This window comes from Salmo trutta, chromosome 22 (genome assembly GCF_901001165.1).
Source record: "Salmo trutta chromosome 22, fSalTru1.1, whole genome shotgun sequence".
In the NCBI taxonomy this organism is placed as follows: Eukaryota; Metazoa; Chordata; class Actinopteri; order Salmoniformes; family Salmonidae; genus Salmo; species Salmo trutta.
The window spans coordinates 38,814,235-38,839,968 of NC_042978.1; the positions used below are offsets into that span (position 1 = coordinate 38,814,235).

The following is a 25,734-nucleotide window of genomic DNA, read 5'->3' on the forward strand; positions in this document are numbered from 1 at the left end:
AGAAAATTAACTTTGATTTGGACATGCATTTTTATGTTGACTGTCTTTCCAAGCTGTTTTATTAATGAGTGACTGTATGACATTCCAGATTCATATCAGACTGTAATGCCATATTTCATTATGTGATATGATTTTATGACTTGAGCTTCCTGTTGTGTGATGTCATGTGCAGGTTTGGCCAATGAGGAGAAGAGTCCGATCAGTCTAGAAGACCTGAAGGCCAGTCTGTGGTCAGAGTTCAGCAGTCGTGACCTGAACAACATGCTGACCACCGTGCTGACCACCGTGTGCTACCAGGTAGATAAACACAAGTAGAAGGCTCAGGAAAAACAGAATGTGAGGTATCATATATCATTAATACTTGCACAGAACAATCCAAATTAGATGTTATGAAATCAGAGCTTTTAGATAGAGCTTTTTAGATAGAGCTTTTAGATAGAGCTTTTTAGATAGCTTTTAGACAGAGCTTTTAGACAGAGCTTTTTAGATAGAGCTTTTAGATAGAGCTTTTTAGATAGCTTTTAGATAGAGCTTTTAGACAGAGCTTTTAGACAGAGCTTTTTAGATAGAGCTTTTAGATAGAGCTTTTTAGATAGAGCTTTTAGATAGAGCTTTTTAGATAGAGCTTTTTAGATAGTTGTAACTTGCGGTTGTCACAGGTTTAGCATTTGGTGCATATTATTAGCGTTTGAGATAAACTTTTACTTGTGTTGATGTGTGTGGATGACATTGAGCAGGGAGGGAGCTGTACTTCCTGGAGATGTTTTTCATGGAGACACAAGAAGAAACCAGCCTCTGTTATATGTGTCGATGATGAGAGAGTTAAGAACCAAAGCTGACGTAACTTCTTGAAAATACTTATCTTGATCGTACTGTATATTTTGCATATGCTTGACATGGGGATGTGATGTGTTTTGCTGTTACGTGATGACTTAGTGTGACATTTTAATCCACTGTGGATTACTACAACACTTTGATCTTTTTGACTCTTAATACTGCAGTCTTTCATTGCATACCCTGATAGCCATAAGACCATTTCCATCTTTAACTGACACCGCAAGTTGAGGCTATCAGCTACAGGACAAAAGACAGACATTACCAATGCCACAGCACCTAAATACAGAGATGACCAATAAACCAAAACAAAACAATAGTGTCTGCAAGTACCAAAAAAGACGACAAAGAGAGTAGGTAAAATGTTGTACTGTGTGTACTGTAGTGTAGGCTATATCTGTCATCTTCTATCCGCACAACACAGTCATCCACTCAGAATACAAAACAAGGTAGACAGTGAATTCCCCACTCAGATGATTGGCAGATCTTACCTGGAATACTGTGTGTTGCCAAGGTGTTACATAATTTTTCATCCTCTGGGAGAAGACAATCTGAATGCTTGGCCAAAAAAGGAAATATATGCAAAGTGAGGGTTGGTGTGATACTAGTGCAGAATAGGAAATGTAGACTTGTTCTAATCCTTCCTAGACCAGTCACGACCATTAAGGATATTTAAAGAAGATAAATCCTTTGTATTCATACTGCATTGGACCAAAATAATTGAATACAAAACAACTGATCAAACATAATTGATACGCCTCCTTTATTTCAGAGAAAACCCACATCATAACATGGTGGTTCATTCTGCATTCGTTTACAACATTTCATTAGTACGATACATCACATTAAACAATTTCATATTCAGTATCCTGTGCATTGGATAACACAAACAGATGAAATAGCAAATATATCCTTACAAATATAAAATGAAACAAACATATATGTACAGTACACATGGTACGTTGAATTAAAGGCTAATCATACTACAGTTACATCTCCCTCACAGCACACAATTATAAACAGCTTCTTAATGGCAGAAGGGGTGTATTCCTAGTAAGGCTTTAAGACAATGTTGTTACAGCCAACCTTGATGTGTTGCACTGTACATCAGAACACAAAATTGGTGGAGGAAATACAGAATAAACTGCAATCGAGCAACATGCAAAATGTTTATTATATTCTATTGAGGCATTTACTTTATGTTGGTATTCTTATCTTGTATTATTTCTGATTGTTGTTGCATTGTGGAGGAGGAACCTGTAAGTAAGAATTTTGTTGGACAGTGTATCCCATGTGTATCCTGTACCTACGACTAATAAAACTTCTGCTGTGAGTTGCAAAAAGAGTGCTCCAAAAACTTGTCCAGTTCATAACTTTTATTGGTTTTGGAAAGAAGCAAACTTAGTTTCTCATCGGATCATCTTAACATTGTCTGTACAAACACAGCTTGCACATGTGTTTGACAGAGAAACAGTGCGGAACCCAAAGCAGTCGAGCTTAGCACGCCACACACAGACGTACTCCCTGCTCTGGTCTTCAGTTCTCACAGTTAACATGACAACAGGTCAACGAGTCTATTGGTTGGTGGACCACTTCACTTTAACACTATACCGTAACTGTATGCAGACACACATTACATTATCCATGCCGTAACACTTAGCTTGAACCCTCCCTCCATCATAAGCATGACCAGAGATCATACATAGTTCATAAACAGTAATAACATTACCAATGTAATTTCTGTTAACTATAGTTAGGTGTGTAAAATAATGTTCAAGTAAAGTGTTACTCACTAAACAGCTATACAGAGAGCTACATGACACAATTCATTGATGCCTTACTTAGAAATGCCAACTAAATGGTCAGACAAAATGGACATGTAAGACACTTCTATGGCAGTTCTAAGGCAGCCGTATAAATGGTGCTATGTAGCTTCATGAAGTTCAGATAGTATGCTGACATACTTATGATGCCCACACGAGGAGACCTTTTAAGTTAAATGTCATCACACACATTTTGTTCTCTATGTTGAATATCAGAGCATTCAGGAAGTTCCTAACATTATCAGCACAGTGTTCTTCACATGAAACAATATGGTTTTTTTTTTTGTTTAAAAAAATATTACACTTATTTCTCTATCTTTTAGAGGACTGTCTGGAGTACACACATAAAATACAAAAAGCGTTTTGGTCATCTAACCTCCCTCCAAAACCTCGTCACCATGTCATCTCACAGAGACCATTACCATTATGCAAAATAAAGCCATGGATTCAAGCGCTGGTTGGTTTGATCCGAAGGGGAGTTCATGCTGTTTGATGCAGAATAACACATTGAGGTGAATGGGAACAGAGCATAACATAGTCAAAACCTGACTGATTATCCATGGTAATAACTATTAGTGTAACTCTAAATAACACTGCTTTCATACTGCCTGACGTACGCATCCAGGTAGCTATTCATCTTGTTTTTTATTTTATCCCCCCACGCGCATATATCCTGTAGTCAAATCTTCTGATGCACTTGAGTTAAAAAATTATATATCTGAAATAAATTCAAAAATTATACCTTATACATTATACTGTACACAGGTTACCCAACTACACAGATAGCAAAAAAAGATAATTAGAATATTTATACCTTCAAGGATTCTAAATTGCGATACCATTCAAATTCTATTCATATACAGAATCACATACTTTTTACATACTTTTTAAATCATTATCATCAATAAATAAAAATAGAATGCTGTAATGTACTCTGAAGTAAGTCTACCACTGCTGTGTCAGGAACAACAGAAAGGCTATTTGACAATACAAGGAAAACACCAAACGCCCTTTCAGATATATATTATTAATTTAAAATGAGACTTTGTACAGGTTTTTTATTGAGGGAAACATATTATATTTGTTTTATATTGCAACCAAGAATGTATTTATTGTTGCAGCTGCCTAACTACTCAGGACTTTCTGATATTTTCTGAGGAAAATGTTGAGAGTATATGTTTGAACCCGGTGTTAAATCACTGCATTCAAAGAAGAGAGAGGAGAGTGGTAATGGTCACCATCCAAATGAACAATGTCCTTTAAACCTGCTGTGCCAGCGTGTAACGCATTAACTGTTAAAAACCCAACAGCATAAAAACTCCAATAGTAGGTCTAACCGTGTCCAATCAGAGGCATGCGAGAAGCAGCACGGGGAAGAATTAGCCCCTCCCTTAAACTGAATGGAGGAATGTGACATCATTGTGCGTCTATTCATCTTAGTTCACTCAATGGCAAAAACCAATGGTCTTTTCATACATCCTCTCCTAATACCACATATTTGTTGTTGCATCTAAAATAAATACAGTGTGTTATGTGTTGAGACCGTGATTTTGCAGTTGAGTAGCTAGGTAGCTGTAGCAGTGTTTAAGTTTGAACACCACACTTTAGAGAGGGGGATAGAGAGGCAGAAGCATGTACCTTTAGAGAGGGAAACCCGGGTGGGTATCTAGAGCAGCAGCAATACAGATGTTCTGAAATTAATACATTTTACAAATACAATAATTACACCCTAAAACGGTCCACGAGTCTATATGCAAGCTATACAATACTGCTGGGTACAGTAGGCTGTGTGGCCTTGGCCTGTCTGTCTCGTGGGTTTAGAAAGAAGTGTCTGTCTGTAGGGAGGTGGTGGTGTAGGTCTGTCCTCTGTAGGATTTCATTAGTCCATTGAGATGATGATCTCCAGTGTATTTGTTCAGTAGTAGTATGAAGTATCAGTTGTCTGCCAAGTATTTTCCTGAAAATGACAAACATGCCTTGGGTTTGAATACTTATGTGTGAAAAGGAATCATACATGCAACTATGTACACATAGCAAAACATATTTTACGATAATACTGTATCATAACAATGTAATAACACCAATTAATATCACAGTGATACACTATTAGTTTAGAATCATGTTATTATTACACTATGAGCGTTATGCTAAATTGAGTCAATCTTTCCCTTACTCTGGTATTTTGTGAAAGATGGGATGCACTCCATAATAATTTAGGTGACATTATTTCTGTTTAGCAGAGTAAGTGAAGAAAGGCAGTGTCTCACCTGCAGCGAACCTCTTCTTGATGAGTGAGAAGCGGTACCCTGGCCCAGCCAGTTCTATATCACAGCCTGACAGAGTGCTGCCCTCGCTGGTGAACTGGACCGCCAGGGGAGAGGGTTTACTGGGGCCCTCCGACAGCTTGAACCGCGCCAACAATGAGCCAATGCCTAGGGACGTCACAGAGAGGGACAAAGGTTCAATATACTGCACAAACATACACATGCATATACAGTACCAGCCAAATGTTTGGACGCACCTACTTAATCAAGGGCTTTTCTTAATTTTTTGTATTTTCTACATTGTAGAATAATAGTGAAGCCATCAATACTAAGACATAACACATATGGAATTATGTAGTAACCATAAAAGTGTTAAACAAATTCTTTGACATTCTTTGAGATTCTTTAAAGTAGCCACCCTTTGCCTTGATGACAGCTTTGTACACTCTTGGCATTCTCTCAACCAGCTTCATGAGGTTGTCACCTGGAATGCATTTAAATTAACAGGTGTGCCTTGTTAAAAGATCATTTGTGGAATTTCTTTCCTTCTTGTAGGGGTGGTACACAAAAGATAGCCCTCTTTGGTAAAAAACCAAGTCCATATTATGGCAAGAACAGCTCAAATAAGCAAAGAGAAACGACAGTCCATCATTACTTTAAGACATGAAGGTCAGTCAATAAGGAACATTCAAAGAACTTTGAAAGTTTCTTCAAGTGCAGTCGCAAAAAGTGCAGTCATGTCTCTGTGAGATGCAGAGTAGGTGAACGGATGATCTCCGCCTGTGTGGTTCCCACCGCGAAGCATGGAGGAGGTGGTGTGATGGTGCTTTGCTGGTGACACTGTCTGAGATTTATTTAGGATTCAAAGCACAGTTAACCAGCATAGCTACCACAGCATTCTGCAGGGATACGCCACCCCATCTGGTTAGCGCTTAGCGTGATTATCATTTATTTTTCAACTGGACAATGACCCAAAACACACCTCCAGGCTGTGTAAGGGCTATTTTTTATTCATTTATTTATTTAACCCTTATTTTACCAGGTAAGTTGACTGAGAATACATTCTCATTTACAGCAACAACCTGGGGAATAGTTACAGGGGAGAGGATGGGGGATGAATGAGCCAATTGTAAGCTGGGAATGAGGTGACCATGATGGTATGAGAGACAGATTGGGAATTTAGCCAGGACACCGGGGTTAAAACCCCTACTCTTACGATAAGTGCCATGGGATCTTTTAGTGACCACAGAGAGTCAGGACACCTGTTTAACGTCCCATCCGAAAGACGGCACCCTACACAGGACATTGCCCTGGGGCATTGGGGTATTATTTTAGACAAGAGGAAAGGGTGCCTCCTACTGGCCCTCCAACACCACTTCCAGCAGCATCTAGTCTGCTGGAAGTCTATTTGACCAAGGAGAGTGATGGAGTGCTGCATCAGATAACCTGGCCTCCACAATCACCGACTTCAACCCTACTGAGATGGTTTGGGATGAGTTGGACCGCAAAGTGAAGGGAAAGCAGCCAACAAGTGCTCAGCATATGTCGGAACTCATTCAAGATTGTTAGAAAAGCATTCCTCATGAAGCTGGTTGAGAGAATGCCAAGAGTGTGCAAAGCTGTCAAGGCAAAGGGTGGCTACTTTGAAGAATCAAAAATATAATATATATTTTGATTTGTTTAACACCTTTTTGGTTATTACATGATTCCTTGTGTTACAATGTAGAAAATTGTAAAAATAAAGAAAAACCCTTGAATGAGTTGGTGTGTCCAAACTTTTGACTGGTACTGTACATCACTCACGTACACGCGCATACACACAAACATGCAAACCTGTCCCTCCACAGCACACAGCATGATATCAATGAATCAAATATATTTATAAAGCCCTTTTTACATCAGCCGATATCACAAAGTGCTATACAGAAACCCAGCCTAAAACCCAAACAGCAAGCAATGCAGATGTAGAAGCGTGGTGGCTAGGAAAAACTCACTATAAAGGCAAGAACCTAGGAAGAAACCTAGCGAGGAACCAGGCTCTGAGGGGTGGCCAGTCCTCTTCTGGCTGTGTCGGGTGGAGATTATAACAGAACATGGTCAAGATGTTCAAACGTTCATAGACGACCAGCAGGGTCAAATAATAATAATCATAGTGGTTGCAACAGCTCAGCACCTAAGGAGTAAATGTCAGTTGGCTTTTCATAGCAGATCATTCAGAGTTAGAGACAGCATGTGCGGTAGAGAGAGAGTTGAAAACAGCAGGTCCAGGACAAGGTAGATCTTGAATACTTGCCTGTTCTTTACATAGAAATCCTATTAAATTACTAGAGGAGCTATGTCATAAACCCGCAAAGTTCCAGAATGGGGTGAAAATGGCAGCCATATCGGTCAGGGAGAAATCCAAACCAGTCTAATTGGAATGAATGGCAGTAGAGGCATAATCCTGATTTTACTTACGCAGGAAAATAAAAGGCATGTGTTATATCAGAAATTGTGAAATAGAATTAGTCAACCTAAAACATTGTCATATGATTACAAATAAAGGTTATATGGGTTTTATACCAATTTTCTGTCTAAATAGCCTCAAACAGACCATAAATGTCTACATTTGTGTTTTCTTGGAAAGCTGTGAGTGCTATTATATGATACAATATCAGTACTCGTTGCATTTACAACTTGTATAAGTCCTATCATCAACTGATTTCAGCCAGTGTATGGCTGTTGATTGACTGCATTGTTTTAATGTAATGTTGGCATATTAGCAGTTAATTTGACAAATTCATGGAATCATTGCTCTAAAACTGTCTGGCTAGCTAGCTAATAAATTCTTCAAATTCATTATTTTATACAATATCTTATCACAGCACTGGCAAACCATGGTTGACCAACTCCCTGACCAAAATGGCTGACCTTTATCCCATTATAAGAAGGTTCATGTCCATTCTAGTATTTTAATTCCTAATTCTATGGTTCTTTAACTCATCTCTGATCATTATGACTGTTGGAACCATCTCCAGACAGAAGGGGGCAAGAGTGAGTGAAATGGGGCAAAGGCCAAACGTCATGTACAGTAAGTCAAAGGTAATGTCATTATTAAAAGGGTCTGTTCATCTGGACTGAAAAACACTAATGTATCCATCCATAGCTAAATGAGCCCTATAAGGCAAACATTCAGGTAACTACCTAAATAAAGGAAACACCAACATAAAGTGTCTCAATAGGGCATTGTGCTTCCACAAGCCAGAACACCTTTAATGCGCCTTGGCATAGATTCTACAAGTGTCTAGAACTCTAATGGTGTTTTGTTGATGGTGGCGGAAAACGGCGTCTCAGGCACCACACCAGAATCACCCATAAGGGTCAATTGGGTTGAGATCTGGTGACTGACACACACAACCCTTTAAACCCCCTTTGAGACCCCTCTTTCAAAGTCACTGAGATCTCGTCTAGCCATGGTAGCCAAAATAATGGGCAACTGGGCAATTTAATACGTGACCCTAAGCATGAGCGGATGTTAATTGCTTAATTAACTCAGGAACCGCACCTGTGTGGAAGCACCTGCTTTCAATATATTTAGTGTTTTTTTCATTTTGGCAGTTACTTGTAGGTTCAGTTTGATTATTAGCTGACCATACACCCAAAATCTAGTTAGTCAGTCAAAGCCAAGCTAAGATGGCCTGTTGAGGAGTGACAGACTCCATCATAGCTGGAGGGGTGCTCTCATTTTATCTATCAACAATGAAATAGGGTGCATGCCAGGCAGCAGGCTGTCAGCCAGCCTAGTGGAGTCTGCCACTAGCATAGTCAGTGTAGTCAGCTCAACTATCCCCATTGAGACCATGTCTGTGCCTCAATCTAGGGTGGGCAAAACTAAACATGGCGGTGTTTGCTTTAGCAATCTCACTGGAATAAAGACCTCCTCCATTCCTGTTATTATAGAAATATATTGTGATATCTCACATCTCAAAATAGGGCTACTTAATATTAGATCCCTCACTTCCAAGGCAGTTATAGTCAATGAACTAATCACTGATCTTGACGTGATTGGCCTGACTGAAACATGGCTTAAGCCTGATGAATTTACTGTGTTAAATGAGGCCTCTCCTCCTGGTTACACTAGTGACCATATCTCCCGCGCCTCCCGCAAAGGCGGAGGTGTTGCTAACATTTACGATAGCAAATTTCTATTTACCCCCCAAAATGACTGCGTTTTTGTCTTTTGAGCTTCTAGTCATGAAATTTATGAAGCCTACTCAATCACTTTTTATAGCTACAGTTTACAGGCCTCCTGGGCTGTGTACAGCGCTGCTCGCTGAGTTCCCTGAATTCCTATCCAACCTTGTAGTCATGGCAGATAATATTCAAATTTTTGGTTACTTTAATATTCACATGGAAAAGTCCAGAGCCCCACTCCAAAAGGCTTTCGGAGCCATCATCGACTCAGTGGGTTTTGTCCAACATGTCTCCGGACCTACTCACTGCCACAGTCATACTCTGGACCTAGTTTTGTCCCATGGAATAAATATTGTGGATCTTAATGTTTTTCCTCATAATCCTGGACTATCGGACCACCATTTTATTACATTTGCAATCGCAACAAATAATCTGCTTAGACCCCAACCAAGGATCATCAAAAGCTGTGCTATACATTCTCGGACAACCCAAAGATTCCTAGATGCCCTTCCAGACTCCCTCTGCCTACCCAAGGACGTCGAAGTACAAAAATCGGTTAACCACCTTACTGAGGAACTAAATTTAACCTTGCGTAAATCCCTAGATGCAGTCGCACTCCTAAAAACAAAACACATTTGGCACAAGAAACTAGCTCCCTGGTAAACAGAAAATACCCGAGCCCTGAAGCAAGCCTCCAGAAAATTGGAACGGAAATGGCGCTCCACCAAATTCTAAGTCTTCCGACTAGCTTGGAAAGACAGTACCATGCAATATCGAAGAGCCCTCACTGCTGCTCGATCATCCTATTTTTCGAACTTAATTGATGAGAATAAGAACAATGCTGAAAGTGTCGCAAAGCTAACTAAAAAGCAACAGGATGGCTTTCACTTCAGCAGTGATGAATTCATGAACTTCTTTGACGAAAATATCATGATCATTATTAGAAAGAAAATTACAGACTCCTCTTTGAATCTACGTATTTCTCCAAAGCTTAGTTGTCCTGAGTCTGCACAACACTGCCAGGACTTAGGATCAATAGAGACACTCAAGTTTTTAAATTTTATATCTCTTGACACATTCATGAAAATAGTCATGGCCTCTAAACCTTCAAGCTGCATACTGGACCCTATTCCAACTAAACTACTGAAAGAGCTGCTTCCTCTGCTATGTTGAAGATAAAAAAATGACTCCCTAATCACCAGATGTGTACCAAACTCACTAAAAGTGGCAGTAATAAAGCCTCTCTTGAAAAAGCCAAACCTTGGACCAGAAAATGTTAAACACTAAAATCGGCCTATATCGAATCTACCATTCCTATCAATTAATTTTTTTAAAGCTGTTGCGCAGCAACTCACTGCCTTCCTGAAGACAAACAATGTATACAAAATGCTTCAGTCTGGTTTTAGACCCCATCATAGCACTGAGACTGCACTCGTGAAGGTAGTAAATGACCTTTTAATGGCATCAGACCAAGGCTCTGCATCTGTCCTCGTGCTTCTAGACCTTAGTGCTGCTTTTGACATCATCGATCACCACATTATTTTGGAGAGATTGGAAACCCTAATTGGTCTACATGGACAAGTTCTGGCCTGGTTTTGATCTTATCTGTCGGAAAGATATCAGTTTGTCTCTGTGGACGGTTTGTCCTATGATAAATCAATTGTAAGTTTCGGTGTTCCTCAAGGTTCCGTTTTAGGACCACTATTGTTTTCACTATATATTTTACCTCTTGGTGATGTCATTCGGAAACATAATGTTAACCTTTAATGCTATGTGGGCGATACACAGCTGTACATTTCGATGAAACATGGTGAAGCCCCAAAATTGCACTCCCTGGAAGTCTGTGTTTCAGACATGTGGAAAAACTCGGTCAAAACAGAGATGCTAGTTCTAGGTCCAAAGAAACAAAGAGATCTTACATTGGATCTGACAATTCATCTTGATGGTTGTACAGTTGTCTCAAATAAAACTGTGAAGGACCTCAGCGTTACTCTGGACCCTGATCTCTCTTTTGACAAACATATCAAGAATATTTCAAGGATCTATTTCTTCCATCTTCGTAACATTGCAAAAGTCTGAAACTTTTTGTCCAAAAATGATGCAGAAAAGCAAATCCATGCTTTTGTCACTTCTAGATTAGACTACTGCAATGCTCTACTTTCCGGCTACCAGGATAAAGCACTAAATAAACTTCAGTTAGTGCTAAACACAGCTGCTAGAATCTTGACTAAAACCAAAAAATGTGATCATATTACCGATTTCAAGGTTTTACTGCTAACCTACAAATCATTACATGGGCTTGCTCCTAGCTATCTCTCTGATTTGGTCCTGCCGTACATACCTACACGTACACTACAGTCACAAGACGCAGGACTCCTCATTGTACCTAGAATTTCTAAGCAAACAGCTGGAGGCAGGGCTTTCTCCTATAGAGCTCAATTTTTATGGAATAGTCTGCCTATCCATGTGAGAGACTCAGACTCTGTCTCAACCTTTAAGTCTTTATTGAAGACTCATCTCTTTAGTAGGTCGTATGATTGAGTCTAGTCTGGCCCAGGGGTGCGAAGGTGAACGGAAAGGCACTGGAGCGACGAACCGCCCTTGCTGTCTCTGCCTGGCCGGTTCCCCTCTCTCCACTGGGATTCTCTGCCTCTGACCCTATTACGGGGGCTGAGTCACTGGCTTACTAGTGCTCTTCCATGCCATCCCTAGGAGGGGTGTGTCACTTGAGTGGGTTGAGTCACTGACCTGATCTTCCTGCCTGGGTTGTTGCCCCCTCATGTTCGTGCCGTGGAGGAGATCTTCTTCATGGGCTATACTCAGCCTTGCCTCAGGGTAGTAAGTTGGTGGTTTGCGGATATTCATCTAGTGGTGTGGGGGCTGTGCTTTGGTAAAGTGGATGGGGTCATATCCTGCCTGGTTGGCCCTGTCTGGGAGTATCGTCGGATGAGGCCACAGTGTCTCCTGACCCCTCCTGTCTCAGCCTACAGTATCTATGCTGCAATAGTTTGTGTGCCGGGTGGCTAGGGTCAGTCTGTTATATCTGGTGTAATTCTCCTGTTTTAGCCGGTGTCCTGTGTGAATTTAAGTATGCTCACTCTAATTCTCTCGCTCTTCCTCTCCCTCTCCCTCTCCTCCCGGAGGACCTGAGACCTGGGTCTATGCCTCAGGACTACCTGGCCTGATGACTCCTTGCTTTCCTCAGTCCACCTGGTTGTGCTGCTGCTCCAGTTCCAAATTTTCTGCCTGCGGCGATGGAACCCTGACCTGTTCACGGGATGTGCTACTTTGTCCCGGACCTGCTGTTTCGACTCTCTCTCTCTCTACCGCACCTGCTGTCTCGAACTCTGAATGCTCGGCTATGAAAAGCCAACTGACATTTACTCCTGAGGTGTTGACCTGTTGCACCCTCTACAACCACTGTGATTATTATTATTTGACCCTGCTGGTTGTCTATGCATGTTTGAACGACTTGGCCATGTACTGTTATAATCTGCACCCGACACAGCCAGAAGAGGACTGGCCACCCCTCAGAGCCTGGTTCCTCTCTAGAATTCTTGCTAGGTTCTTGCTTTCTAGGGAGCTTTTCCCAGCCACCGCGCTTCTACATCTGCATTGCTTGCTGTTTGGGGTTTTAGGCTGGATTTCTGTATAGCACTTTGTGACATCGGCTGATGTAAAAAGGTGTCACGCCCTGACCAGGTGAACTCGGGTATTTTGGGTCAGGGTGTGTCATGTTGGGTATTTTTCCTTGGTTTGTGTTTTGTTTACGTTTTAGCCTTGTGTAGGCTCTAGGTGGGTTATTTCTATGTTGGGTTCTGTCGATTCCCAATCAGAGACAGCTGTCGCTAATTGTCTCTGATTGGGATCACATTTAAGTTGCTGTTTTCCCCACGCTGTTTGTGGGGTGTTGTCTCTGTTTGAGCACGTAACGTTTCGTCATTTTCCTTGATTTTTGTGTACATGTTTAATTCCAGTGTGTTGAATAAACATGTGTTCGCTCCCAGCTGCGTTTTGGTCCGCTTCCTCGTCACCAGGCGACGAACGTTACAGAACACCCCACCAAACCAGGACCAAGCAGCGGGAGGAAAAGGAGCGCGAGAGATGGGCTCGCGAGGGGAAGGAGTTCTGGACCTGGGAGGAGATCATGTCGGGGAAAGGACCCTGGCGGAAGGATTCCCAGGTCGAGGAGGTAAAGCCAGCCGGTAGACGGAGTCGCAGGCGGCGGTCGAGGAGGCCCGGTAAACACCCCCAAGAAATTTTTTTGGGGGGGCTAATGGGGTGATCGGAAGGGCAGAGGAAGAGCCCAGACCACTGCTCTCGTGGGGGATGACGGCGGAGGAAGAGACGAAGATGATGAGGCAGTTGATTGAGGACCTGCAGAGGGAAGTTCTGGAGGAGGAGCCATGGTGTGCGGAGTTGCGCGCTTTGTCGCAAGTGCGCCCGCACAGCCCGGTGCGTCCGGTGGACATGCCCAGCACATGCCGTGCTAGGATGGGCATCCAGCCAGGACGAGTGGCTAAACCGGCTCCACGCTTCAGTTCACCAGTGCGTGTTCACAGTCCTGTCTTGCCCGTTCCTGTTCCCCGCACCAAGCCCACGGTGCGTGTCCACAGGCCTGCCCGGCCCGTCCCTGCTCCCCGCACCAAGCCATGGGAAGCGGAGTTGCGCGCTGTGTCGCCAGTGCGCCCGCACAGCCCGGTGCGTCCGGTGGACATGCCCAGCACATGCCGTGCTAGGATGGGCATCCAGCCAGGACGAGTGGCTAAACCGGCTCCACGCTTCAGTTCACCAGTGCGTGTTCACAGTCCTGTCTGGCCCGTTCCTGTTCCCCGCACCAAGCCCACGGTGCGTGTCCACAGTCCTGTCCGGCCCGTCACCGGTTCCCCGCACCAAGCCCACGGTGCGTGTCCACAGTCCTGTCCGGCCCGTTCCTGTTCCCCGCACCAAGCCCACGGTGCGTGTCCACAGTCCGGCACAACCCGTGTCCGGTCCACCGGTGCCCAATCCTGTTCCGGTCGACGGCTCCGCTCCGGAGCCTGAGCATGCCGCTCCACAGTGGTCCAGTCCGGGCCAGAGGGGTAGGGTTAAGGTGAAGGCGGGGGAGAGAACACGCCCGGGGCCAGAGCCTCCACCGAGGGTGAGGCGCCCACCCGGGTCCCCCCCTAATAGACTTAAGTTTGGTGCGCCGGGAGTACGCACCGTTGGGGGGGGGGGTTCTGTCACGCCCTGACCAGGTGAACTCGGGTATTTTGGGTCAGGGTGTGTCATGTTGGGTATTTTTCCTTGGTTTGTGTTTTGTTTACGTTTTAGCCTTGTGTAGGCTCTAGGTGGGTTATTTCTATGTTGGGTTCTGTCGATTCCCAATCAGAGACAGCTGTCGCTAATTGTCTCTGATTGGGATCACATTTAAGTTGCTGTTTTCCCCACGCTGTTTGTGGGGTGTTGTCTCTTTGTTTGAGCACGTAACGTATCGGCATTTTCCTTGATTTTTGTGTGCATGTTTAATTCCAGTGTGTTGAATAAACATGTGTTCGCTCCCAGCTGCGTTTTGGTCCGCTTCCTCGTCACCAGGCGACGAACGTTACAAAAGGGCTTAATAAATATATTTGTTTTAATTTTACTGATATTAAGGGTCACACACATCACACCGAATAAGGATCTCCCGTTCATCTACTGATCGACTGCCGACATTTTTGCGTGATTCTACATGTAAAATCGGTTTGCACTTAGTTCGCAAGTACTCTCGGCAGGCAAACGTTATTGATGTGTTTCAAGCCCTTAGAGCCTGTTGTTGTCATGACGCGACTTCACCAATTCTTTTTGATTAGTACTTTAATGGAGAAGATGATAACAAGGCATTACTGATTCCTCCTGGGTATAAACAAGGTTATTTACCTCCATTTTCAGATTTATGGGAAATATCAGGAATCTTCCACAGGATTCTTTGCTGCTCTGCGTTCCTGGAAGAACAGAATTTAATGTAATCTGTTACTCTCTAAAAGCAAGGAATAGGTTTAATCTGGGTTTGGGAAACGTGCCTTTTCAAACAAGAAAAATCAATGTCTTCACCACAGGGCTGGGCCATAGAGCCATTGGATGTCTCCGACTGAAGCAGCCTTCAACTTTTAATGATCAAATTAAGTGAATTTAATTCAATACAAATGTATTGTATACAGTTCTGACATGCAGTATACTATTCGGTCTTACCATGCGGCGGGGGGAAGCACAGCCAGTAGCTTGGTGACCCCTCCGTCAACGGGGATCAGGAACTGGACGTTGTTGAGCGCCACGGGCGTTGTCATGGAGCTGCCGTTGTACTTGTAGTCTATCCGGAGGTCCGTGCTGGTGGGTTCACATCGCCAACTGGCTGCCAGGTTCAGGGGGGTCGACGTGAGGCCCTGCGCTGATACCTGCACACATAAACAATACAGAGGAAAGAATGCATAATAACATTAAACTGGAATAGTAACTATGGATACAGACTGGACAGGACAGACTTTAAATGTCTGGTTTTAAATGGGTCAACCTTGGACACAGAAAGAAGACATCACTTGATCTTTATGGATCAGCCTATAATCTAGTACCAGTTGCAGACAGAGAGATGGGCTGACCTGGTATTGGTTTCTGTATCTCTATAGTAGAACATAGTTCAGCTCACCTGGTATTTGAGCATGTCCACATTGTAGTATGTGGCCTGGGGTTTCTGCTCAGCCACCTTCTTCAGATGGGTCATCAGGTTTGGCATGTTCACCCAGAAGGTCTTGCAGTCAGGGTTGGGTGTTGTGGCGGTGTCACTATGTGGGCACACAATATGTATTTTATCATATGATCTAATGTCATGATTGATCCATCTAAACTTTAGTCAACACATAGACACAACAGAGTACAAGTTATCTTTGTATCTACTACACAGAGGTCAGGACTATTGCAGTGCAGAGATTGCAAACAGATACTGAGTGCTATACAACAACAACAACTGATGCATTTTACACGTGAGAGTGCAGAATAACCTTGGAATGAGGTGGTTAGTCAGACCACTGGGATGAATTCACAGTGACTCAGAGCCCAGTCAGAACTGGACGGGTGGATTGTTTTGTTACAGCATGATTTTAGGCGTTCAATGTCACATGTTCTAAATGCTACAGGGTGTAGTGAGTTGTCTGAGGGGTGTTATAGTGGTCTTTACCAGCAGAGTAGCTGGGGATTAGGCAGCACATGCTCCAGCCAGCTGTAGTGGGTTATGCTGAAGGTTAGCACGGCAGGGGACGGGTTATTGGCAAAGTGCCGCGTGATCCCCGCTGGAAACGACAGCACCATCTCGCCTGTGATCTTCACAACACACCTTTTGACAGGGACACGGGAGGAGGTTAGAGCATCCGAAGGATGAGAAAGAGAAGAACAGAGTAAAGCAAGAAGAGAGATATCATAGAAATGAAATGGACAGAGGGAAAATGAGTAAAAGAGAGAGTGGAGAGAATTGGGAGAAAGATAGAAAGGGACAGAGAGAGACAGAGAGGGAGAGAAAAAGGGGGAGAAAGAGAGGGTGCATACAGTGAGACACATCTCCTAACGTGTTTGAGTGGACCTACTTGTTAGGGTTGGCTCCTTTGAAGAAGGCATTGACCGTTTCAGTAAAAGCTGCCGCCACCGGAAGGGTGTCCTGGGCCCCCATGGTGAGAGGGCTGGGTCCCCTGGAGCAGCCTGTTTCAGACAGCACACACACATTTAATGGCAATACAGAAAGGAGAGAGAGAGAGAGACTCACTCAGACAAAAAAATGTTGGAGAGAGAGAGAATGAAAAGCAGAAAGAGAGAAGGAAGACTTTCAGCATTAAACACAACCCATGTCCATAGTCCTCACAAACCACCAAAGCTACTACTGTACTAAACTCTCTATTTTCTGTTCCCTAACTCTCCATCTCTCAACAGCCATGTGTGGATGAAGATGGAGAACCAAAGAGTGTGTGAGAGAATCACTGTATTCATATGTTGTATTTATTAAGGATCCCCATTAGCTGCCTACTCCTCCTGTGGTCCAGCAACATTAAAGCAGTTATATACAATTTATAATATTACATTTTGTAACACTTTACTCAATACATTTAGTGTGTTCCCTCAGGCCACTACTCCATTGTCACATATCTATGTAATTGAAATGAGAACGAATACCTGTGTATGATGTGTGGGTGGGTTTAGCTCCTATGATATCCCATTACCTTGTTAAATTAAATGTTGAATGTACTGTACATCAATGTGAAGTCCCTTAAGACTGTTGGACATTGTTGTAAAATTTCAGGTTTCACTATATTTACAGTAGGAGGGTTAATAAAGCCAGTTACATGAGGAGGTTTGTTGTGATTCGGAAACACTGAAAAGCACTGAGAAGACCGACAGAAATAAAGAATGAAAAATAATTTTACAAAGAGAGAGAGAGGACATGCGTATTCCAGACATACTGTTGATGCTGAGTCATTGTGACAAAATCAGAGAGAGATCAATACCCAAACCCAAAAGACAAAAGAGAGTGAGTCCACACAAAAAAGAAAATGACAAAAACAGATTAGTAAAGTACATGAAGGACGATCAATGATCAGGAGGCTGAAGAAATTTGGCTTGTCACCTAAAACCCTCACAACGTTTACAGATGCACAATTGAGAGCATCCTGTCAGGCTGTATCACTGCCTGGTACGGCAACTGCACCACCCACAACCACAGGGCTCTCTAGAGGGTGGTGCGGTCTGCACAACGCAACACCGGGGGCAAACTACCTGCCCTCCAGGACACCTTCAGCACCCGGTGTCACAGGAAGGCCAAAAAGATCATCAAGGACAACAACCACCCGAGCCACTGCCTGTCCACACCGTTATCATCCAGAAGGCGAGGTCAGTACAGGTGCATCAAAGCTGGGACCGAGAGACTAAAAAACAGCTTATATCTCAAGGCCATCAGACTGTTAAACAGCTATCACTAGCACAGAGGCTGCTGCCTACATACAGACTTTAAATCATTGGCCACTTTAATAAATGGAACACTAGTCACTTTAATAATGGCACTTTAATAATGTTTACATATCTTGCATTACTCATCTCATATGTACAGTATATACTGTATTCTATATGATCTATTGCATCTTAGCCTATGCCGCTCTGTCATTGCTCCATATATTTATATTTATATATTCTTATTCCATTCCATTCCTTATTCCATTAGGTATTTGTTGTGGTATTGTTAGATATTACTTGTTAGATATTGCTGCACTGTCAGAACTAGAAGAACAAGCGTTTCGCTACACTCGCAATAACATCTGCTAACCATGTGTACGTGACCAATAAAATTTGATTTGATGATCTTTTAGGAAACGGCAGACTTGTGGACACCGAATGTGAAATGAGAACGAATGACTACGCGAGGAGGTCGAGGAGGAGTGAGAGGAATAAGACAAGATGACTGCATGTAGAGGGGCGCAGCAGTTCGCTTGGAGGGAGTGAGATGTGGCCATGATTGAAGGAGTGAGAGGAGTTAGAGGAGGGGGGAGGAGTTAGAGGAGAAGCTTGCACAGATGAGGCCCGGGTGACCCCGGGTGAGTGTGTGCACTGCAGTTAGCCATTGTGCAGACACAACTTACCTTCAAAGGTTAAATAAAACTTCCCTCTGTCAAACCAAACCAGGGAAGGCTGGTCATTCTCTGTGGTGGGGCAGGGAGGAGGGAGAGTGGGTGAGGAGGGTGGGTGAGAGGAGGAGGAAGAGAGAAGGACAGTAGCATGAGTCACATGGCAGGTCCATCACACAACACAGTGAGGTGAGGTGGGGTAAAGAGGGGTGCATGGCACAGCAAGCCAAAACACTGCCAGGACAGGACAGGAACAGATTGTGCGTGACCCTGTGTGTCTGTGGGTCATTTCACACTATAGTCCAACCCGAACCTTACTGTGCAGGCTCAGATCATATTCTTTCCACATTGTCCTTTCCAGCATGGTTCCAGGAAGCAACTGGACACGTCAGATAAGCTTAGTACAGCTCGGCTCAGTAGTGTGAAAAGGTCCCATGTGGGTGTGTGGGAGGGGGTTGGAGGTTGGACCAGGGGAAGTTAAGTATCTGGTGGTGGATGGTGGTGTTGAGTCTCTTGGAGAGAAAAAGCCAAGCCTGGAGGAGGACTGACTGGGAATGACACCTGTCATACAATACTCATCTACACACTGCTATAGAAAACCATTACCATTACATGAATCCTTTTAAATCACATCCTCCGGTCCTAATGGTTTTTGTGTCATGCTCTGTCTTTCAATACAGATGGAGCCTGACTGTTGGACTGTCTGTGGACCACAGAAAGAGTAGCTGCTGCTTCTGCAAACGCTAATGGGGATCCAAATAAATAATCAAATCAACCTGATGACATACACCATGGGGCAGTGATGTGGGTAAAACCATGGGTGGAGGAGGGGAGTTGGTCGAAGGGATCAGTGTTAAGGTGTGACTGCTTAGGGGGTGATTGGGCCCTTTGGGTGTAGTGAGTAGATGGCTGGAGTAGATGGATTGAGTGAAGGATGACTGTGGGTGAAGACAATAGAGAATAGTGGGCAGGTGTTCTGATGGGGGTGGTTAGTGAAGTGGAGCAGAGTGTAGTGGAGCGGAGCGTAGTGGAGAAACATGTTCCCATGGGGTGGAGTGAGAGAGAAGAGGCAGTCTGGGACAGAGGGAGGGGGGTAGATGGGGGTCAGGGTGAGAGGTTTGGAAGCTCACTGTCTGTCTGTCTGTCTGTCTGTCTGTCTGTCTGTCTGTCTGCCTGCCTGCCTGCCTGCCTGCCTGCCTGCCTGCCTGCCTGCCTGCCTGCCTGCCTGCCTGCCTGCCTGCCTGCCTGCCTGCCTGCCTGCCTGCCTGCCTGCCTGCCTGCCTGCCTGCCTGCCTGCCTGCCTGCCTGCCTGCGTTGTTCTGAGTGTTGAGGAGAAGGTGGCACAATAATTACCAACTGGTTGGAGACACTTATTTTCCTTCCAGACTTCAAAAGAGGCTCTGTCTGTATCACTGTGTGTGTGTGTGTGTGTGTGTGTGTGTGTGTGTGTGTGTGTGTGTCAGGGCAGTCGCCATACACTAGCTCAACACCAACTATTTAAAATAGGCTGCTACAATCATGCAGTTTAGCAAACTTTATGTAACCGATGTGAAATGGCTAGTAGTTAGCGGTGGTGCACGCTAATAGCGTTTCAATCGGTGACGTCACTCGCTCTGAGACCTGAAGTAGGGTTTCCCCTTGCGTTGCAAGGGCCGCGGCTTTTGTGGCGCGATGGGTAACGATGCTTCGTGGGTGTCAGTTGTTGATGTGTGCAAGGGTCCCTGGTTCGAGCCCGGGTTGGGGCGAAGAGAGGGACGGAACCTACACTGTTACATTTAGGACCATGCGGATGCCTGGAAGCGGGAGGGAAGGAGGATTGTATGGCTGGCTGGCTTTATGGAGAGTGCATGGACGCAGCTGCAGGGAACAGCGTGACTTTTTCTACAAAACAGTGCAGAGGTAAAGATAGCTGTAGTAGATCGCTTTAGACAGGTAACTGCTGTTTGACTTGACATGTAACCAAACTGTAAATGTTATTCCGCTGCTGAGCTAGTGCGTAGCAGCTAATTCTTGTAGAATGTTAAGTCCCCTACTGACTGAAGTGAATGAAGCTACAGCAACAAGGTGATAATGGCTGGAGGAAATTTGACTTGTTTTTGCTGTTCTCCAAATTGCATTAGAGAGTTTTTAAATTGTGTAGAAATGCAGTAAATTAGCTTCAATTCCTTGGAGGAATAACCCCCCCTGTTACTTTTCCATACCCTAGGTTTAGCTGAAATGACGCCCCTGGAGTGTGTGTTTGTGTGTCTGGATCTCGATGCCACAGAAGCTCTTCAGACAGACTACACTCTTAATACACATGAACACACACTCATACACACACAGCACCGCAGACTGCAGAGTAACAGCATGCTTGAAAACACAGTGCTCTCCATACAGTACACACACAATGACTATCATACAAAACAGGGACGTTGCTGTGGCAATGAGGGCAGGACAGCCAAAGATACCGGTTTGGGAAGATGAAAAAGAGATGCATGGCATTTCAGTTTTCTGAAAAAAGTATCCTTGGGATACTTTGATATGAGAGTATGTGAGTAAGATAGGCAGCGAGAGAGGTGTTTCACCATTTATCAAAGTAAAAAAATGAAAATGTAATCCGTGGCATACTCCAATATCTCAGTTCAACATCTACTCCCCTCACAGGATGGCTGCCATCCATTCTGAGATGGCTTGACAAAAACAAACAAACAAAGCAAGAACATTCTCATGGACGGATGACGTATGACATCATCATGGGTAAATAGGCATCATCGGACCCCTTCCAGGTCCCACCCCACCCCCAGCCCCTTCCTCTCAGATAGCCCCCCTCCCTTCATCCACACTATACTGTACCTGCCAGAGAATCAAAGGGCCTCCCAAACGTAGGCAGTTTGTCTACAAATGCATCATCTTCTGACATCACGTCAAGCGACAGCCCAAAAGAAAAAGGAACAAAGACAAGAGCAAAAACAAAACAAAAAGAACGCAAATCAAAACAAAGGAGAAATCTAACTGAAGAATAAAACCATGTAAGAAACAATGGTGACAATTAAAAATGTACAATCTCAAAGTATGGAGGGCATGTTGTGAACTCAAAAATGATGGCTGGATGAAAAATGTTGAGGAAAAAAATCAATGGGATGCGAAACACAAGGTATGATCAGCACTTCAATTGTGGGCTCTCCGCTCGCTAAGCCTACTTAGGTTGCAAATCATATTTTCTACTATTCTCCTTATTTATCTAACGAAAATATGACGCATGCATAATGCTTTGTGTATCTAACAAAACAGTAAATACCCAACAAACCATTACCACATTATGCTTCATTTAAGTGATGATTTACAATGTCGCTCTTTGGGTTTAATACCATATGTTCCTTATGACGGTCTGTATTATGTTGTAATATACTGTAGGTTCCTTTTCCCCTAGCTGAGTGAATGGTTACAGTATATTTAACCATTACATTATGACTTATTAGGCATTTCTACTCTTGAAAATCCTATACCACATTCACAGAAATGCAGTGTAATACATTGAGTGAATACTGTACTCGAACAGATATACACTGAGTGTACAAAACATTAGGAACACCTTCCTAATATTTAGTTGCACCCCCTACTGTCCTCAGAACAGCCTCAATTCATTGGGAATGGACTCTACAAGGTGTCAAAAACTGTTCACAGGGATGCTGGACCATGTTGACACCAATGCTTCCCACAGTTGTGTCAAGTTTGCTGGATGTCTTTTGGGTGGTGGACCATTTTTGATACACATGGGAAACTGTGTGAAAAACCTGCAGTGTTGCAGTTCTTGACACACTCAAACCAGTGCGCCTGGCACATACTACGATACCCCGTTGAAAGGAATTTAAATGGATGTGGCCATCTCAGTAGCAGAAATTGACCAAACCACACAGGCAACACGGGCAACACAGCACAGACTACCACAGTAGCACAAATAACCACACTAGCACAGATAGAGATAAGAGATGATGGTGTACACACACCTGACACAGAAAGGGTGAGATTTTTACCCACGGTGGGGGTGGTGGCTGCACTCAGGGAGTTGTTGGAGGAGATAGAGGAAGTGCTCTCGGCCCGGGCCAGGGGGACAATGGAAGGGGGGCTGGACGAGTGACTGCCCGGGGGACTGAAGGGCCGGCTCTGGAGGGACACAGAGAGAGAGAGAGAGAAAGAGAGAGCGAGAGAGAGAGCGAGAGCGAGAGAGAGAGATTACAGGATTTACTAGTATCACTGTTTTTATGTTCAGACACCCTCACAGTTCAGCATACATTTTTTGGGGGCTAAAAGTGAAACCATAAAAAATTGAAAGTACAGATATCTCAAGATATGGAGGTACCATACAGTATAAACATCTTAAGAGGGGGAGTGTCTTTTTGAGGTGGGATTTGAGCTGTTGTTGTTTCTGTTTAAGTACAGTGTAAATAGAGATGGACAATATCACATACCATGTCCCCCTTGCTGGGTTTCCCAGGGGGCAGTTTGGGTCGTGAGGTGGGGCGTGGAGGGGGAGGGGGCGGGGTGGGGCTGCTGAAAACCGCTGATGGAGCTGACGGTGTAGCAGGACGAGCCGGAGAGGACGCTCCTGTATGGGGACAAGAAGACATCTGGGTTAGAACATCATGACATCACTGTCCAGAGAGCTAGAACATCATAACATCACTGTCCAGAGAGCTAGAACATCATAACATCACTGTCCAGAGAGCTAGAACATCATAACATCACCGTCCAGAGAGTTAGAACATCATGACATCACCGTCCAGAGAGTTAGAACATCATAACATCACCGTCCAGAGAGTTAGAACATCATGACATCACCGTCCAGAGAGTTAGAACATCATGACATCACTGTCCAGAGAGTTAGAACATCATGACATCACTGTCCAGAGAGTTAGAACATCATGACATCACCGTCCAGAGAGTTAGAACATCATGACATCACCGTCCAGAGAGTTAGAACATCATGACATCACCGTCCAAAGAGTCAGAACATTACACTCTGGGGAGATCCTTGAACATGAAAACAAAAAACTGACCAGATGACGGAGTCAAGAACATCTAGTACATTCTGGAATAATGATTGGTTAACCTGGTTTCCTGTTTACAGAACATTATGTTTTATTGAATTGCTACTGAGCTGAATTGGAAAGAATTCCAGTGAAACACAACACACACCAGTCCCATGGTTGCCTGTTCAGTGTTCAATGGGAATTTTGATACAGTGCTATTTGGGATGTTAACTAGATTCGTCCCACTGTACTTGCCTTTTCATTTAGGGTTAGGGTTAGGGTTGTAATGTCTGACATTTGACTGCATTGTTACGAGCTAGGAACATAAGCATTTCGTTGCACCACTATAACACCTGTTAAACTGTGTACGCAACCAATAAACTTTGATTTGACTTGGGCCAGTCCATTTATTGGGGGACTATTTTCCCACAGTGGGACAAGACATTCCGGGCCTGAATTCTCACTCATCCTGACGTTCCGATGTGCAGCGTCAGCGAGATCTGTCCCAGCTGTGTTTTCAGTCCTCAATCCTGGTTTCCCATTCCCTTTGTGTTAAACTAAACAAACTGTCCTTGTCCTCATCATGGTCATGTACACTACACTGTCTGGTCTACAGAAGAGTGTGTGTGGTGTAAATCACTGTATCCCTTTCCTGCAGGCCTCTAGTGGCCTCATGGCTGGACTGTTATTCATATTTTTAATCATTTCATAATTAATAAACATTATTTAAAAAAAGACGCCAAACATCCAGTGTTTTTCCTCGTCAAACGGTTTAGCTATATTTCATCAAGACGGGCCCGCTCATTAGGCAGGATTAGGCAGTTGCCTCTGGCGGCAGATTGACGAGGACCAAGATGCACCTCCAACAACAAATATAAAACCTCCGAATTCTGCCCTAAAACAATGAAAATTTCTCTCAACCAGTGGCATATAGGCATTTTAGGTGAGCGCTGATGCTGCCCTGTGATAAGCAGTGCCCACTTTGTCAAAGGCGAGGACACAAAATATTTATCTTGTCCATTCCCAGCACGCCTCTCCAGGGTGCTGTTGGAGAGATGCATCGATGCAGCACTCCACCAATGTTCTGTCCAAAAAATGATCTAATATAAATCATGTAGCAGATATAGTATATGGTAGAAATAGTACAGCATGCGGCCTTTCTGTAGCCTACAGGCTGGAGAGAAAATGGATGACTGTCACGTTCTGACTAGTAAAGGGGTCATTTGTTATTGTAGTTTGGTCAGGAAGTGGCAGGGGGGTATTTGTTTTATGTGGTTCGGGGTGTGTGTTTATGTAGAGGGGTGTTTGTTTAGAGTTTCCGGGGTTTTGGTCTATGTTAGTGTATTTCTATGCCTGATCTAGGGTGTTTAGATCTTTGTTTAGTTAATTGGGATTGGGCCTTCAATTGGAGGCAGCTGTTTCTTGTTGCCTCTGATTGAAGGTCCTATATATAGGGGTGTGTTTGTTATGGGAATTGTGGGAGGTTGTTTGTGCACTGCTATGTTTAGCCTGCATTACTGTTGAGCTGTTTTTGTATAGTGTGCGTCATAAAATAAAGATGAGCATTCACGTACCCGCTGCATTTTGGTCCACTTCCTACAACGACCGTTACAATGACAATGTAATGAGAAGGAAACTTTTAACATCATGCAGGTTTCTCCGATCAAATAGCCTACCTAAATTGCGCCGAATCAAATAAAAAAATGTGCTGACATGCTAACAACCTAAAAACCTAAATCCTAAAAACAGGACAGGTCCAGGTAAAATGGACAACATGGAATACACTATCAGGCTACTAACAACTGCTGTGCAGGAGTTTCATCCCTTGGGCTAAATTGTCATGAGTAGTTTCTAGTTTGTATATGTACATTTTTTTTTATCATAGCGCAAAATAAAATCCTTCTGCATTTCCTGCTGTGTAAATATTGAAAATAGGCTCAGGATAACTCCTGATAAAGTTGGGTTGCTGATAGTCAATACTTAAATAGCCAAATTGATTAGTCACAGGAATCAG

The 25,734-nt window shown here is 43.7% G+C and overlaps 1 protein-coding gene across 1 annotated transcript in view; it reads right to left on the reverse strand.

Moving 5' to 3' along the window:
* Positions 1–1,573: 1,573 nt before the first annotated feature.
* Positions 1,574–25,734, reverse strand: part of sgip1a (SH3GL interacting endocytic adaptor 1a) — a 107,321-nt gene continuing 83,160 nt past the window's right edge. Inside the window, exons 18-27 of the mRNA XM_029706238.1 lie at positions 23,160–23,296; positions 22,725–22,854; positions 18,724–18,783; positions 16,687–16,798; positions 16,284–16,439; positions 15,756–15,891; positions 15,305–15,507; positions 14,993–15,057; positions 4,925–5,089; positions 1,574–4,614 (exon numbers count right to left, since the gene is read on the reverse strand). Of these exons, the coding sequence (XP_029562098.1) occupies positions 4,592–4,614; positions 4,925–5,089; positions 14,993–15,057; positions 15,305–15,507; positions 15,756–15,891; positions 16,284–16,439; positions 16,687–16,798; positions 18,724–18,783; positions 22,725–22,854; positions 23,160–23,296 (1,187 nt within the window). The 3' untranslated portion in view covers positions 1,574–4,591. The remainder of the gene's footprint in view (positions 4,615–4,924; positions 5,090–14,992; positions 15,058–15,304; positions 15,508–15,755; positions 15,892–16,283; positions 16,440–16,686; positions 16,799–18,723; positions 18,784–22,724; positions 22,855–23,159; positions 23,297–25,734) is intronic.